Source organism: Echeneis naucrates, chromosome 8 (assembly GCF_900963305.1).
Source record: "Echeneis naucrates chromosome 8, fEcheNa1.1, whole genome shotgun sequence".
In the NCBI taxonomy this organism is placed as follows: Eukaryota; Metazoa; Chordata; class Actinopteri; order Carangiformes; family Echeneidae; genus Echeneis; species Echeneis naucrates.
Genome location: NC_042518.1, coordinates 8,918,334 through 8,935,699, shown reverse-complemented (window position 1 = coordinate 8,935,699; position 17,366 = coordinate 8,918,334). Strand labels below are relative to the sequence as shown.

Here is a 17,366-nt window from a genome sequence, read left to right as displayed (position 1 = left end):
GCTTATCCAATTGCCTCGTCTTTGCCACCCTGCACAATGGTGAGGTTTACCCGCATTGCATGTGCTGGTTTGGATTAATACCTTGTCAGTCTCTTTAAGTGATGCCCATTATGCTGGAGTCTTGAAGGTCTGCACTGACTAAATATCGATGTGCAAATCAACACAGGGTTTGGCATTTAATAATCAAACGTACAGTAATGTTTCAGTTCGACATGCATGCAAAAATCATTTTATCTCAAAAGTTCCATGTGAAACCAGCACAAGACATCACACTTGATTACAGTTTCAAATGTAGAATTTTTTTACACTCACAAATTCTCATACTAAGTCACATGACCTGTTCAACACTTTTATGGTCATTTATTTTGCTCTTGCCTTAAATTGATAATTGGTTAAAATGTGTCCTTTAATTCACTGACACTGAGGATGAGCCATACTGACAGTTCAAACCGTGGTTAGTTGTATAATTCAATGCACTGATACTGTTAAAATACAAGGTCTTCTCTTTATACAACACCAAATGCATACTTTAATCATAAAAAGTATCAAGATTAAGGCATTTTTCAAATAGATTAAGATGAATCAGACAACTTCCTTAAATAAAATATGATCTTAACCTTACTAAAGCTTTATAACAAGAAGAGCTGTAACATATATATATATAAAAAATACAAAATGGAGGATTCAACCCTCTTTTCAGACATTTTTCATTAGAGTCATTGTGACCACTGTGAATATTGCATTCAAAGTGCTTTCTTGCCTAGTCATGATTATGTTAAGATAACAATTACATAGCACTGATTGCATGTGCAGGCTGGCATCTGAAATGTGACCTTTAACAACACTCTGACTCTTCATGTTTGCCACACCTAAAAAAAATAAAAACTAAATGTTTAAAAAAAATAAAAACAAAATACAGACACTAAAAAGTTTGCACACTCAACACAAGAAGAAATTAGAAGCCAGACAGGCAGGAGGTGGCAATAATTCTTTGTGGAAGCTCTGCTGTCACATACCAAAATGCCAATTGCCAGACAATGTTACTTAACAGAGATTCACAGAATTGTCACACTTTGAGTTACAGATATGCATGGGTTTCATTACCGAATTTTTAGTCAATACCTTTCTTAAAATAAAAAAAAAAATTATAATAATAAACTGAAAGAGTCCTGCAACTAAAACAACTTAACAAAATAAAATCTAACCTCACCATATAGCACACACACACCCTGGAGCTTTAATAAGAGAAAAACAAAACAACAATTTGACTCATATTTATTTCTGTTTTGGTGTTTATATTGTAGTATATCTTGACTGTAGACCTCCTCAGACCATAGGACAGTGGTACAGTTATGGGTCTTCGATGTCCAGGAAATCTTTTTTGGGTGGTTCAGCTCCTCTATACCAGGCGCAAGAGTCATCATTCCTCTTGACACAGGCAAAGTGTTTGGCCTGCGTTCCGACGAATGTCTTCTCAATCACCCAGTCCGTCCAGAGGCACTCAGCTGGGGTGCTGATCGAGCAGGGGATGGAGGTGCAGTGAGTGATCTGAGGATGAGGAGAAGAGACCGGATCAGGAAGTGAGCATAGAAAAGCAATGCACCCTAGAAAACATTACTGGTTCAAGTTTAACTACTGACAATCCTTCAGCTTTTGTTGTTACCTTGCAGTCACAGCCCATTTCATAGCGCTGAACCAGATTCCTCTTCTGGGTCTCAGTCAGGCTGTCCCAAGTCCCAATTAATTGGCAAAGTGTGACATGCACCTTTCCGTCAGCCTCCAGTCTGCCTGGGGTGGGAGGAGAGGGAAGTAGAGGTAATGGGATGATGTTCAAACTGATCTGAAAGAACTGAAATGATCCATTTAATAATGTGCAGTTGCTAATGCTAATGTTGCATTATACCTGTGATAAGATACTCTTCTCCATTGGTCTCCAGATTTACTCCACACAATGCAGAGGAGGAGGCAGTGTAGATGGCATCAATGTCCATGTCAGGACCCTTAAACATCTGAAATGACAAAGCAGAGAGAAAAAAATAAATAAATTAGGTTTGTATCCAAACATGAGATTGTAATAATAAAAAAAAAAAAAAAAAGCATCATGTACCTTGATCTGTTTGATGTCATACTTAATCTGGGTGATGGGGTTTCTGTAGATGTTGTTTCCAACGTCAATCTCCTGCCGTCCAACCACCTTTGCCCTGATAACTGGAAAAAGACAAAACAACCCACATTTGCACTCATTATTTTTGAAGGCATGACAAAAGCACCATTGTCATGTTAAAACTGAACTCTATCCAGGTCTGTCTGTGTCTGATCGAAGCCCTGCCCAGGTTTGGCATGCCAGAGTTGGCCACAACGCATTGCTGTGGCTTGGATCTGTGGCGTTCGCATGTGCCAGGTGCTGGGAAGACAGAGAGGCACATGAGTGTTTCATCAGCTGCAATCAGAGGGAGGAATGTGTGCTGCCTGCTCCCAGGCTCCTCAGCCCAACAAGGGAGGAAGCCAGTCAGCAAACTTTGAAAAGCTGAACTAGAAACGCTCCCTTCGCCCCCAGGCCTCTCTGCCGGCCTACCTTACTGTCTGCACAGAGGTGCTGACATGCAAATCAACCTCTTTCTTCGTTTACAGCATTTCCCCTTCTCTCTCTTTTTCTCCCTCTTTCTTATGCTCTTAATTTCCAGCTCCCAGATTCAGAGAGGTTTGGATAGAGAACAAAAACAGTTCAAGTGGAAAAATATTATCAGAGCCATACGGATGAGCCTTTGAGCTCAAATACTGAGTGTTCAACAAAAAAAAAAAAAAAAAAATGACTCATGTGTTGCACAAACACTGGTTCTTTCAAGTCAGCCCACATGTTCAAATACAGTGTAGCATGTGTCAGTCGTAGATAAATACGATAAAATACTGCTATCGTGCAACTTGCAGTGATTACTGTAAACTCACATGACTATTCCAGTGAATAAGGTTCTTATTACCATTGCCATTCAAAAAGCAAGCTTCTAAGTGAAGGAGACTAGCGAAAGAGTTAATGTTAACCAGATGTTGCTTCTGGAGCCCCAGCTCTTTCCCAAGGTGGCAGCTACTGACTGCCTGAGTCCATCACAAGCTTGCTTCCTTACCAAATAAGATCAAACCTTTTTTATTTGCATTTCATATGATAAAAGATATGAAGCTGCAAGCCATATGCGCCCTAATTCCATGACAATAGAGGCTTAGAGAACATCTCCTTTTAAGGGTCTAAAAAGTCGACCTTTAACAAAAGGAAAACAGGGAAAAAAGGAGCGTGTGCACTAAAGGAGAGGGTGATGGAGGGATAAGGATGGCTGCATTTTGCAAACAGGGAACAGAGGAGAGAACTGACAGGAACAGCAGTCATTTTGCAGATGCAGCATTAATGATGTCCTATGCAAGACAGCCCTTCCAAGTAAGACTGAAATACTGTCGCAAACATACAAGCTGACAGGGGGGAGGAGGAACTGGAGAGCGAGAGAGAGGGGGGGGGTTAGTTCTTAGCCAGGAAAATGTGCAAAACACTGAGGTGTGTAGGCTGCAAGCTTTTCTGAGCTGCTGTCAAGTAGCAGATTTTGAATGACAAACTGCACCAAGTGATAAAAGACACTGATCAAGGTCTTTCTGGTTTACAAATCACAGACATCAAGGGAGAAACTCGCCAACTTCTCTGGCAACAAAGTGGATTAGTTGGTAATCCCTGTTTCCTGAGTGTGCAGAATCAAAACACAAATCACCTCCACTGGTGTAAGGTAGGGTGGGTAAAGAAATGCACAGTACGGCACTTATGTGAATGATAATATATAATTTGAGCAATTGGGCTATTAAAAAAAAAAAAAATACTTTGAGAAGGTTAGAGTCAGCTCTTTAAAATGCATTCAACATGCTAAAAACAAACTATAAGACACAGGTTCTGTTTCTGACAAAAAGAAGAAACCTTAACCAAGTTCCCTTCATGCCATGTCCACTCCACTGACAGTCTGAGAGATATTTTAAGAAAGTTTTCACTTGAACCAAATGCGGTTTCTTGCTAGGAGGCGGTGGCAGTGATTGTTGCATGACTACGGATTTGGCCATTGTTGCGTGAACAAGACAAGTTAATAAGACCTCTGAGCATGGCTACAGGGCTGAAGAGAGGCAACAGTAAGATGGGCTGCAGCTAGCTGGTTAGCATTCTAACTCCAGTTGGGGGAAAGACATTATAGAGTCAGGACATGGCATTGGCATTGCCCTCCATAGCTGATGATGAATTTATTATTTAAAAAAATAAATAAAGGTTTGATGCTGTACTTGGTAAGCAAACAGCTGCTAATGCTGATAACATCCTTATAAAAATGATAGAACTTTAATGTAGCACAGCACGTCTTCTCCAATTTAAGTAAATGGGGAAAAACAACTCAATTTTCTGTCCTGATATAATGTCTACAAAATTCTCACAGGATATGATGATGCTTACTGGAAAAGGCTGACGAAGCCCTAAAATAAAATGATGAGTTAAAAAAAAAAAAAAAGTGGGAACCATCTAATTTTCAAGTTATCCAAACAATAAACACATTATTTTGTAGGTAGCATTGCGGTGACTGGAATACTTTGAAAAACAAAGCGAGAAAAAGAAGAAAGCAAATGCATGTCATCTAATTGCAGGGACTGTAAATCCATTTTCCTCTTCCAGAAGCCGCAACTTCATCCAGCTCTGAATGAGAAAAACTAAAACTACAAATTCAGACCTCCTCCTCTGCAGATAACCAGATTAATCCATTATTCTGCAGTGGAACTGTATGGTATCTAAATCCCCTGTTATTCTCCAATGAGCCTAAATAAGCCAATATGGCTGTCTTGAATTATACGTTACGCAACTTCTTCTAGAGGTGAGTTGCTCTGCAGTAAATTACATGTGATCCACATTTCAGTGGGAACATTTAAATTAAGCCGTGAGACAAACATCAATCTGATGCATTATCGCCAGTGATGCTGGAGTTTAAAAGTAGCTGTTGTGAGAGCTTGCAAACAGTCAAGCCTGGCTCAAAGAAGGGAAATCTGGTTTTAATGTCAGCTCTGTTTACACAGCTTGCAGGGCTGTGTTTATACCGGAAATCATGTCAAAGCCAGCTTTCCATTGAAGTTCTCAAATAATTTGCTTTCCCCTTTTCACAAAAAGCAGAACAGGTACGCTGTGTAATCACCAAGAATTGTGAAATAAACTGCAAATACATGATGAGCACAGCATATGACTGCACAGCATTCCTTTGCCTCAGCCAAAGACTCAAGGGATGGATTTCAATTTATGAGGAAAGATTTTTTTGTTCCAGTTCTCTGTTTTGACAAGATAAATGGGACTACGTGTTTACAGCTAAAGCTGACCTGGTTATTTTCTTCTTGTTTACAGGAATGGAGAGCGAATGAGCCAGGGTCTAACAAAAAAGTAAAAAAAAAAAAAAAGAAGATAAAATAAAAATAAAGGAGGACTGTAACTCTGGAGTTTGTGATGGCTTGCAGATGAAGGATCATGCTCTGCTGCCCTGCTCTCTTTTGAAAAGTTTCTGCTTCAAACTGTATCTGTATCTCAGAACACAAACACTTAATTACCATCAAAACTGACAAGTTGACACTTGTGGTGAAAACAGTGGCTGTTGAGAATTACACTTGAGTCACCAAAGCTGAAACTGTAAGTGACTCTTCAAGTTATTTTCCATCAGCTCCAGAAACTAACTGACCCTACATCTGCGCAACTTAATATTTCCCCCTGAAAAGAGGTTTCTCAAGGCAGCATCTTACAGTGTGGAGATAGCATTGGAGAATAGCCACAATTTTATTAGCCTATTTAATCTGATTCATTTCTCCCAACTGCCAACAGGTCATAGGACAGTAGACAAAAAACTAAGATCGAGCTAATTTGGCAAGAGTTAAAATAATAATAATAATAATAATAATAATAATAATAATAATAATAATAATAAATAAGGAATTAAGTTGGAGCCACAATGGAAGATATGGACCTATAGTTTGACTGTGCCACCTCATGGTAGGCCTGCTGTATTAATGCTATATAAATGCAATGCAACCCATTCATTGTCTGGAACAGCCAATGACCTTTTACGTGAGTGAATTGCAAAGATTTCCTTGTTTTAGCTTTAGAGTTGTGCAAGTTCGCCAATGTCGACTGACTGCAGTTGTGGAAAAGAAACCCCTTAAAATAGTGATTGACTTCTTAAACGATTTTACCTTCCTCCGGCTCTGAAACATTGCGGTGATTTGGATTCAGGAAGCGTTTGTGTTGGTGGGAGGGGCTATCCATGGTGCTGAAGCAGGAGCTCAGAGGTTTGAGTTCGTGTTAGGACCTGACCTCAGAGACTAATGAAATCAATCAGTGTAGAGATTTAAATGAGTATAAGCACTTTCATTCTAGGTTTAACACAGCCCACAGTCTAGTCAGAGACTTGCACAGCCATAGCTGACCAAATGACCCCCAAAATGCACCCACAGTTCATTTGGAAGTCTCACTATTTATGCTGTACGACGAGGAAGATGTGTGAAATTACGTTGTCTGATCCCTTCCCCTAAGAAATACCAGGTATTCCAAATGGACCTTTTGCTTCCTTAACTTTGTGCGCATCTTAATTTTGTTGTGTTTAAAGTGAGTCACTCTTAAATTAATCTCAATAAGAAAGCTAAAAAAGGAACTTGAGGTGGAGTGGGAGAAAAAAAAAATCTGTCCCTTAACAGAAACTCCAACAGGATAATGTGTTGTTTTTTTTTTCCCCTCAACCTCCAGTGCCATGGAATCCAATGGTAAAGAGAAACCTTTGAATAAAGTAAACTTCTGTAGACATGCCACACACTCACCCAGCTCACTACCAAGAAAAAAGACCCTCAGCAAAGCCCCAATTTAAATAGTTGCACAAGCTGGTCACTGTTGAGACTCCCGTTAGCTTAAGGCCTGTGTTGAAGGCTGCAACAAGCAATGTTTTGTAACAGGCAAAATGGGAGAGAAGCTATCGCCATTGGAATTTGAGTAAGAGCAAATTGAGTGGCCATTCAGCAGGATTTGAGGAAGCACATCAGTTTCCCTGTTTACCCATGAGGATGAGTGTGAAATGCAAAAGATAACAGTAATATGCTGGATGTTGAACAAACTCTACAAAAGTGATAATAATAATAATAATTATTATTATTATTATTATTATTATTATTATTATTATTATTATTATTATTATTATTATTATTATTATTATTATGAAGAGAGCCCTGGTCACCCTGATCAGCAACAGGCTGTGGTGGGGGAAAGTCTTTATCTGATTGCCCTCCTGGAAACCTTTCAGCAACAGTGTAAAAACTATTCAAATAATCACTGTTGTGTTAGTATTCTCCACCACAGCTTCTAAGGAGTGTCATATTATGAGGATACAAATAGAGAGTGACGAGCGTCAACAGATGACTGGAGAGAAGGAGAAAGAAGAGACGAGAGCAGTGGAAAGAAAGCCCGAGAGAGAACTTTCCATACTCCTCCCCTTGTAATTGTAAACATAAGAGTCGGGCAAGTTTATAAAGTTTCCTTCGCATCAGCGCATTCGACTAAACGACAAATGCGTCGATTGTGGATTACCGAACAAACAGTGGCTAAGTGAAGTACATCCATTCATTTTACTGAGGAAGGCAACTTACCGACGTCTGCGCTGCAGAAAGTCTGCTGAGGATGCGCTGGGGAGCAGCTGCAGGCTTCCGCTACTTCTTCCACCCGCCAAAGAAACAGGATGGCAAGAGTGACAAAACAGCTGTGCATCGTCCGGCTCATCTTGGAAAGATTCACGCTGTTCACTTTATATTTAACAAAAAAAAAAAATAGAAAAAAAAAAGGAGGAAATATATATATATATATATATATATATATGTGAAAGCAGCTGTGCGGTCTGCTGGAGTCCGCTACGCGTTAAAAAGTCCCAGCTTCAGGCGGGCTTGAAAGGCGGATCTACCTGAGGTGGTGCTGCGGCGTCGGTCGCTCTGTCTGTCACCTCCTCCGGAGCTGCTCTGCTCTGTCCTGCCGATGCAGCAGCTTATAAAGGCTGTGGGCTGCGGCGGACTCCGCCCCCCGACGCTGGCCTCGGCCAATCAGCGTGGCGGAACCGTGCAGGTCATGGGGGCTCCCAAAAGTTTACGTATCCGCCCCCAAAGGTCCAGTCAGCCTCTGACACAATCCGGTCGCCGCCAGCGGGGATGAATACTTGTTTACATCATCACGGGGATCGCACATGCAACCGTTTAGGCTACCATCCACCGCACACACGCTCTTGAACAATTTCCCCACAGTCCCACATAAAAACCTCAACTTTTACCTTAACATTCCCTGAAATCAAGTTCCCCAGACAATGACACAAATGAAATTAACATTACGGAGAAATATTGTTCATGCCTAAGTTATTTCCTTATCTTATTATCTCGGCAAAAGCATGATATGAATCTCAACATGAAATTACACAGCACAAAATAAAAGACTGCCTTCGGGGAAGTTTGGGTGGTAGCTGTGAAGGTGGAGATGTTATCGTGGACTCTTACTGAGTGTATTATAGTAACATTTTCCTTTTACTCACATAAGGTAGACTTGTTCTGTTGTGACCAATATCTGGCTGTATTTTCATTGTTGTGACAGGTTACCAGCTAAACAAACCTCTTGATCACCTTCATTTTTTTGGTTTGCCCAGAATTTTGAAATTCTCCTGTGAGGGTTATGAACCACGGTTAAACTCTCATTGAACCATCTGAACTATGATGGCCTTCTCAAATTTTCCAATTCCCCATTATGTTGAAAACGCCTGTCACACAACAGCAACATAGTAAAGCCTGTAGTTCAGTCATTCAGGCCTACATGGGCTTCCCTTTGTGTTTTGGGGGAAGACTGATTGCAATGGGGCCAAAGTGGATGTAAGGCACATACACTTTGTGCGTATGTGTGCTTCATAATATCTATAACATCCATAATCTAAATTTTAGCTCTTCCTTTATTTGTTATAGTATTGCACCGTTATTGCAAAAAGTATATACCTTTTCTTTTCTTTTTTTTTTTGCGTGTGTGTACTATTTGATCAAGTTGTTGTCCATCAACAAACCCAGCAGTGGCACAACAACATTATCATCATACTTTGAATCATGTTGGTCACATAAGGAATCTTTTTGGTCTTCACCAACTTTGGAGGGAAATACTTGTCATTTTGGCTTTTGCTAAATGCTCCTCTTTGTGTTTTTAGAGCTTATTTGCCAGAATCAGCTACAGCTGAAAACAATGCTATGACGCAAAACATGGAAGAAGTGGAGCAGCATATTTGGGTGATAATTCTCTGTAGGCTCATCACTATGAGCATCATCACTGGCTCGGTGCTGGTCACCGACAATGATATTTGGTCGAACCAACATTTAACGCCACGGCAGCGTCCAGCACTTTACATTGTCAATCATATTACATTGATGTCCGGTCACATTGTTGCCGCCTGCATGCATAAATACACTTCATATTAAACTGATCTCACACTGGGATCGCTTATCTTGTCAAGATGCTGAACATTTCAACCAATGAGTGCTCAATAGTTATTACTACATTATTACATCAGGAATGATTTCTCAAAGGCCACATCTCACAGATCTTTTGACATCTGCTTGTATTTATGGTTCAAATTTTGGTGACTCTATCTTGGAGTGTCAGGTTATCACATTGGAAAAATATGTCATGGTGGTGACATGTAAACAACTACATCCTGATAGTGTAGGTGTGTCCCTGATCCGATTTTGTCATAGTGACACATAAAAGTTGAAAGTATTTCCAGCTGCATTTGTGGAGCAATTATTGTTTTAGAATAAAGATTTAGGCAATAATAATTAATCACAATCTGGTGGGAATGTTACTCAGTAATCCTACACAGTTAACTTATTCAGAGTTCTATATATAAAATAAATATATAAAGTCACTTTCATTCAAAATTGCAACAAGTTTTGCGACTGATGAATTAAAAATGAAGGATGAGTGGAGGAGGTGTGGCAGGATGGAGAGGAGTGACATCATGCTCTTAAACTTAATAGATCCAATCTGGCGTCAGTCCCGCCGGCGTAAGATACCGAAATCCCCTCCACCTTTTACTGAAGGAAACCTTATGATGCAGTCAGATTCCTTCATTATTTTTCATCCTTCACTCCCGTGTAAAAATAGATAGCTCTTCTGTTGGAATGCTCACCACTGCAGCGCCACCTCAGGAAACAGTGGATCTCAAGAGCTCTGGGTTTGTGGCCTCCTGTGTTGATCCTGGCTGAGAGGGGAGAGATCACAGAGAGGGCACAGTGTTTGATGATTAGAGCTGATGATGAATAATGAACAGGACCAAAGAGAGAGGGAAAGAAAGAGAGAAAAGTCGAGGGGGGATTGCATCTGCTGTGGCTGCCTCACTCCCTGACATCATATTTGGCCACTGACTGTTGGTCTTTTGGCCACTCTGGTAAATATTTCCACTCTTTTCCATAGTTGAGCATTTTTGCCTGGTTGCTTTTCCACGGCTCTCTGATGTCTGTGTTAAAACAGGAGAGAGAGAGGAGAGAGGAAAATGGGACACCCGATTTAATGTCATATCTGTAAAGTCTGTAAAGACTAAAGTCTTTTGCATCTATAGATTTGGCTTTTCGCTGGAGGGAAATTTGGAAATCAATTTCTCTTTATCTCCGAGTAAGAATCCCTACAGTTAGATGAGGAAATTTCCACAACCTTAGAAGTTTTGCAAGTAGACATGACTCGTAAGTGGAAAGTGGAAGTAACCAGACACAAAAGACGTAACAACAACAACAACACAGAAGTTGGGTGTGGATCAACAATTAAGACACATGAAAGGAAGTGACACATCCACAATGAAAGTGTTTGCAATGTGCTTCTATCTCACTGCAGTTTACCAAAAAGTTCCAGAGGAACAGTACATGCCTTTTTCTAGTGCAAAGGCTGCTTGGCCAAACAGACTGTCCAAACAGTTGGCTTCCTTTTAGCCGATATGCTGAATGATGTGGTGGGCTCTGCTCACATCGCTGCCATGCCCCCAGTTCCTAGGCATATTTCAAATGACCTCACAGCATGACCATTCTGAGCTATTTCCTACGCTACAACTCTCCCTTTAGAACTCAGCGTTACTTGCCAGTTGGGGATTATTGTATCAACATTTGGTTTTAATTTGTTGAAAGAGGGCAAAATTGTGAAAGAAGTGCAATGTAAGCAGCCCCCCTGTGCACATTACCCACTACAAACACCGAAAGGGGCTTAGGATTGGCCCGAACCTCTATCCTCTAAATTACAGACTTGCAAGGCCAGGAATACTCTTAAAAGGAAGTGCCTGGTAAGGCAGAAAAAGAGGGTCTCATTGTGGGTACTGGTTGGTGCTGTGGCAATGACCCACATCCTTTGACTCCCAACCCCCCCCCCCCGCCCCCCGCCCTCTGGCCCACGCAGATCCAATGTGACTGACCACCATGTAGCTTTTCAACTATCCATCCCCTGATGCACGTCCACCTCCCACTCTTTACCATCTTTGTCTTGATGTGACCTAACCACGTCCCAGTGACAATTCCCATCATTTTCCACGCATCAGTGCGACTGTTCATATTTTATCGATGACAATGTGAAACAATGAATCACTGTAACTGGTATTGCTTGTGGGATAGTGAAAGGAGGAAAAACATCTGCTTTCAAGACAAAAAAAAAAAAAAAGACTTAAACACACCCTTGTTGCAAGTGAACCTTAACATGAACACTATTTCCCAGAAGCTGAAACATCGCAGATAAGGAAACAATTAATACAACTACAAAAGTTGAAAAATTGTGAATAAAAGAGTGTTGGCAACCATGATTTAAGTGCCATGCTTACTTTTTCTCATGAAGTGCTCATGAAGAAATTGTTGTTTAATGAACACTAAAAACTGTGAATTTAAGCATACCTCATTATTCATAGGTACCAGTGGAAAAGGGTACGATAAGGACAGTGAGACAGAGGATGTAATGCTGTGATTTAATGAAAACTATGCGCAGCGTGGTTTCACAGTCTGCTGCTGTTGTCCCAAGGCTATCATCAGTGTCTAGAGTCAGTTTCAAAGGAATTTTTTCAACATTCTGAATGACCAATGTGGACACTCTTACTATTAAATAACAAGCAATTGATTGTATAGCCATTTCCTCCACAGCACTACTATGCTACCAGACTATGACGAGGGAATCTGGGGCAGCAAAAGTCATCTCAGCTGAAACTTTGTTGTGGTAAATGTACAAGCATGATATTTCCTTTTTGTGCAGGCATCATACATAGATGTAATTCTGGTCTCTTCCCTCAGACCTTTAGGTCTATTCTGTTTAAAGCTTAGAGCTTTTTACTTTCTGCCTGAGAGACATACAGGTGCCATACATCCACTTTGGCCCCATCTCAATCAGTCTTCCCCCAAAACACAAAGGGAAGCCCATGTAGGCCTGAATGACTGAACTACAGGCTTTACTATGTTGCAGCAGTGTGACAGGCGTTTTCAACATAAAGGAGAAATGGGAAATTTGAGAAGGCCATCATAGTTCAGATGGTTCAATGAGAGTTTAACCGTGGTTCATAACCCTCACAGGAGAATTTCAAAATTCTGGGGCAAACCAAAAAAATGAAGGTGATCAAGAGGTTTGTTTAGCTGGTAACCTGTCACAACAGAACAAGTCTACCTTATTATGAAATATCTGAACAGTCCCTTCTGAAGAACACCTTACTTTACATTGAGCTTACACCCTGACATGAAACTAGTGTTCCACAGAACCATGTGCACTTGTGAAGGAAACGGCTTAATGTTACACCATGATCACATATGTCACATCAACCGTGTCACAGTCAGACAGCCTTCTCAGAAACACCATGAGTCATTTTACATGATATGTACCTGTTAAACCCACCCGCCCAAACATGTAGACCTGCATGTCGTCAGAGTTTGGCCTTTAGTTGTCTGATGCAGAAATTCAGAGACACATCGTCTGCTGTGTGGTAATAAGAAAAAAAATATGATTCACGAAGCATAAACCATCATGTCCCTAATCAAGCCATCGACTGGAACCCGAAACATTTCACATCTGATGATGCATGGTTTTTTGGTAGTAGTCATGCTTGACTGGGTAGAAGTGGGTTGATAAGTGTAACTTAATGTAGCACAAGAAGTTAACTGAGGAAATTCTTATCTGAAGAATATTCCTGTGGAATATTGTGGATTACACCTCCTCACATTCCAGGAAGACATGCATACAGAGCCAGGCAGCCAACAGAGACAAACACAAGTTACTACCTGCAGAAGATATAGTCCTTCCAATAAGCCACTGCAAAATAGTAAATCGTTTTTTTCACACTATTGTTGTCCGTACCATATAAAATACTGAAGTATTTCTAGGAGACAGTGGCAGTAAGTGCTGCTTAACCGTTAAAGCCTTAGCCATCGTCTTATTCATAATACGGCCATTTTGTCCAGTCTTCGAGGTAGACGACACAGTGACATTTACATTGTTGTCAGAAAGTAATGAGACAACCTGGTTAGGATGGCGCCCGCCAGTTTACCAGTTTAATGCTAAACTCCAAATATTCCTTATTGACTGGTAAGTAAGTGTGTTAAGTGTTAATACTAATGTTTTCTATGTAGGAATGGCAACACTTATCTCCTTCAACTGGTAGAAGGATTCTTACAAGAGCAAGGCCTCATTTAGCCTTTTTTTTTTTTTTTTTTTGATGCTCAGCTAGCTAATCAGCTGCTGGCTATAACATAAGCTTAAAAGACAATCATAGAGGTTATTGATGATACAAGCTCACTTTTTTTTTTTTTCAAGCTACTGGCAGATGAATTTTAAGTTTAGACGCATAGGGTGACGTGCTTATGGACATTTCTTCAGTGAGCTGTTTGGCAGCTAAATAGCCGAGGCCATGGCATCAAACAGTATTAAATCAGCAGGGTTAACGTCAGAGTAAGTTCAGTTAATGTTTTGTACTGGACCAGGTTAAAATTTCTGGCAGTTTTCTACATTACAATGTCAATTAAGCCCTTGAACTGCATTGCTCTGCACTCAGAAGCTGTAAATCAGGCTGATGATCCATTTAACTCACGTGTCACTTCATCTACCTCACGTCTGAATAAATTGCTGGTCTTGGGAGGGACAAATTGGGTCTTTTAAAAGAAAAAGTGCTGACACACACGGAAAAGAATCTAGAAATCACTTTATTTCTCATTCAAAAAAGAATATACGGATGATTAATGATGATTGTTATGATATTAAATCATTGTCTGGTGACAGGTTTATCATTACTCAACAAGAGATTAATGAAAAGCTGTTGCAGAGTCACATGGATAATCTCAGTATTTGTCGAAAGATAGGCAGGTGGGAGAAAGAATTCAGGTTCAGACATACTCTGGTCTTATGACAAAGTGGTAGGTGAACTGGTTGTCAGGACAGGGATAGGCCAGCTTGGTATTATTTGAGGCAATATAAGCCAGGTTGTCCTTAAAGTCCTGAACCTGACAGATGTATTTGCCTTGGCACAGTAGCAGAAGCCGGTTTTGAAAGCGAATGGTGCTTTGTGTGGAGGGTTGGCTTTGGTGAACCAGCTTCGCCATAGGCAGCGAGTCGCAGGCCACCGCTCTGTTCGAACATTCAGACTTACTCTTAAAGACATTCGCCTCCCAGTAAACTTTGTTTTCTTTAAAGATCAGGCTGTTGTGAACGGGTGTGCTGAACGACTGTGTTGCAGTATGATGGACAGAAGGATATATGTGATAATCATAGCGATCATACCGATGGCGTCCGCTGCCATATGCATTTCTGTTCCGCATGTGACTTGACCCCTGCTGGGGAGAAGCGCTCAAAGGGTTGATAGAGACGCTCCACGGCGTAGCAGTGTAGATCCTGGGCAGGTAGTCATGATCATGTTTGAACTTTGGGTTGGACAAAAGATTGCTGTAGAGTAGAACATTAAATTGAAATGCCTTCAACATTTTCTCCTGATACAGTTTGTTATCAGTGCTGTAAAGAGAAGAACTGGACTCAAGCTCATACAATTTCTCCACAGGGATCATGGGGAAACGAATTTGGCTCAACAAGTGAACCTGGGTGTCTGAATTGATGGAATCGCTCTTTTCAGTGATCCAGCTCTCTACAGTCTGGAGCAGAAAATACTCATCTGGGACCACCAGGTCTGAGCGGGTTAGAAGGGTTCCAATGAGTTCTACAGAGAGGTCGGACCAAACTGGAGATCTAGTCAGGTTTTGGTAGTTCCAGGCCAGATACTGCACACAGTTCTCCTGGAGAGTACTGTCCCCAGCTTCCTCTGCATATTTGTAAATGGACAGCTGTGTGCGGAATGAATCGTCCTCTGGAAGGACTTTTGATAGCAGCCGACCTGCCTCCTCCGTCAGCTGCTTCACTCCAAACTTAGAAGCCATCCAGTGGAGGCACTGCACGGATGAGAAGGCCACATCTATCTTGCGGGTGTAAATGTACCTGTTGAGGATATCGGATTTTACATATCCTATTTAACCAGACACCAAGGATTCAAACACGGACTCTTTAGTTTCAGAGAATAAAAATCATCTTAGTTTCTGTATACCTGATAAAAGAGGTGAAATGTGGTTCGCAGGCCTGGCTGACATCGACAGTGATGTTGGCATTCCCCTCTGAAGCACTAAAGAGCGGGAACTGTGAGAGGATCATTTTGTGTGCACAAATTGTCGTGTCCATCATTTCCATATCCCCATCCTCCTGTTTGTTTCCAGTGGGACTCCTGACTATGATGAGGAAGTCGCAGCCATTTCCACTGTCAAATATTTGGCCAAGGTCATCAGACAGACTGAAAGTGTGGTCCAGCGAGTGTTTGGAATCACTGATGGTCACGTTATCGTCTGGAATCAAAAATCATTGGGATGGGTATTGGACACATACGAAGATTAACGGTTACACAGGATCTACAGGGTCAGAGGTTTTCTGTTGAAAGAGTTTGAATACCTACTTCCTGTTTCACAGATTATTCCTACATCCTCTTTGTGGCTGCAGTCACTCACTCCCCAGTTTTTGAAACCACAAGAAAACAGATGGCTCTCTGTGCCATTACAATTGATGTCGTCCAGCCAAATAGGTCCGGTTGCCGCTGTGTGTTGTAAAATGAAAGGGTATACATATTTCTGTTGTTACGGGGATTAACACATTACACGGAGCCCATTCAGAACCATGAATTGTGGTACTAGTATGTTAAACCTCAAATCACAGTTTCTCACTCTTGACAATAACTTCACTGCCCTCTGGTGGGGAATAATTTGAAGTGAAGGGTACCTGTTCCATAGTCCTGCCCAATTACAACGGATTTTGCTCCAGGGAAGTGGAGCTGCCGACACACAACCTGCGCCTCGGCCATGTCCCAGCCATCGTCACACACTGTTCCCCATTTTCCATCGTGGTAGACCTCCACACGGCCCTCTGAATCTCTCTCAGAACCAAACAACCTTATGTCTCCTTCTCGAGGCCGAGGGATCGATCCTGTAAGCAAAGGCGGCAGATGTTATACAAACGTTCTCTCTATCAGCAGAGTGTTGTTTTAAGCAAGCAGGATCGGAATAGATCAGTGGGCCCTGCACAAAAATAAGCCATTCATATCTTATAGTATTACAGCATTTAAATGAATTAATCTCAGGGCAAAGTATTTTCATAGTTTACACACAAATGATGACTCACTGAACATGTTAAATTTGATTGCACTTCCAGAGACATGGAGAAGTAGCAGCAGCCACAGAGTGCAGAGGTTTTCACGTGTGAGCATCTCCAAATGTCGCAGAAGGTCTCTGACACAGATGGAAGACAACAAAGAGAAGTAACAAGATGATGGTAAAGAGAAGTAAGACAGGCAGACAATGCCAAAAAGAAGAAGTGTGAGAAAGACAGTCACGACATATGCCTTGAATGGTTCTGAGCTGCACCCAGCCTAGAATTGCAATTTTCTGTATGGTTTTTTTTTTTTTGCATATATAATCAATCATCAACACACCTAATTCTACAAAGGGTGAGCATAAAATTACTGTTGCCTCTGATTGTACCTTAATGTTTTGACATAAAGACATAATGCAATATGCATTGCACCTGAATATGTGCACAAATATAAAAGGGTCAAACATCAAAGACAACATAATGAAGTCACATTACCTCCTCCTGAATGGTTATAAAGTGTTGTCCTGAAGTCCGCTCCCTCTTTTGAATTCTGTGAAACTGAACTCAGCCCGTTTAAAGACTTGCTGAATAAGGGAGGGTGAACCAGTTTGGGGGTGGTGGGGAGGATAGATTCACTTCTCGATTG

General features: G+C 41.1%; 2 protein-coding genes across 2 annotated transcripts; both read right to left on the bottom strand.

The window, feature by feature from the left end:
• Positions 1-151: 151 nt before the first annotated feature.
• On the bottom strand, positions 152-8,023 carry LOC115047451 (metalloproteinase inhibitor 2-like). Its single transcript, XM_029508397.1, has 6 exons — positions 7,983-8,023; positions 7,675-7,827; positions 2,108-2,208; positions 1,904-2,009; positions 1,664-1,788; positions 152-1,548 (listed from the first exon to the last, which is right to left on the bottom strand). The coding sequence occupies exons 2-6, from the start codon at positions 7,802-7,804 to the stop codon at positions 1,351-1,353; spliced, it is 660 nt and encodes a 219-aa protein (XP_029364257.1). The 5' UTR covers positions 7,805-7,827; positions 7,983-8,023; the 3' UTR covers positions 152-1,350.
• A 6,205-nt stretch (positions 8,024-14,228) lies between these two features.
• On the bottom strand, positions 14,229-17,334 carry LOC115048102 (galectin-3-binding protein A). Its single transcript, XM_029509371.1, has 6 exons — positions 17,216-17,334; positions 16,751-16,857; positions 16,352-16,555; positions 16,032-16,169; positions 15,633-15,924; positions 14,229-15,526 (listed from the first exon to the last, which is right to left on the bottom strand). The coding sequence occupies exons 2-6, from the start codon at positions 16,833-16,835 to the stop codon at positions 14,428-14,430; spliced, it is 1,818 nt and encodes a 605-aa protein (XP_029365231.1). The 5' UTR covers positions 16,836-16,857; positions 17,216-17,334; the 3' UTR covers positions 14,229-14,427.
• Between the last annotated feature and the right edge of the window lie 32 nt (positions 17,335-17,366).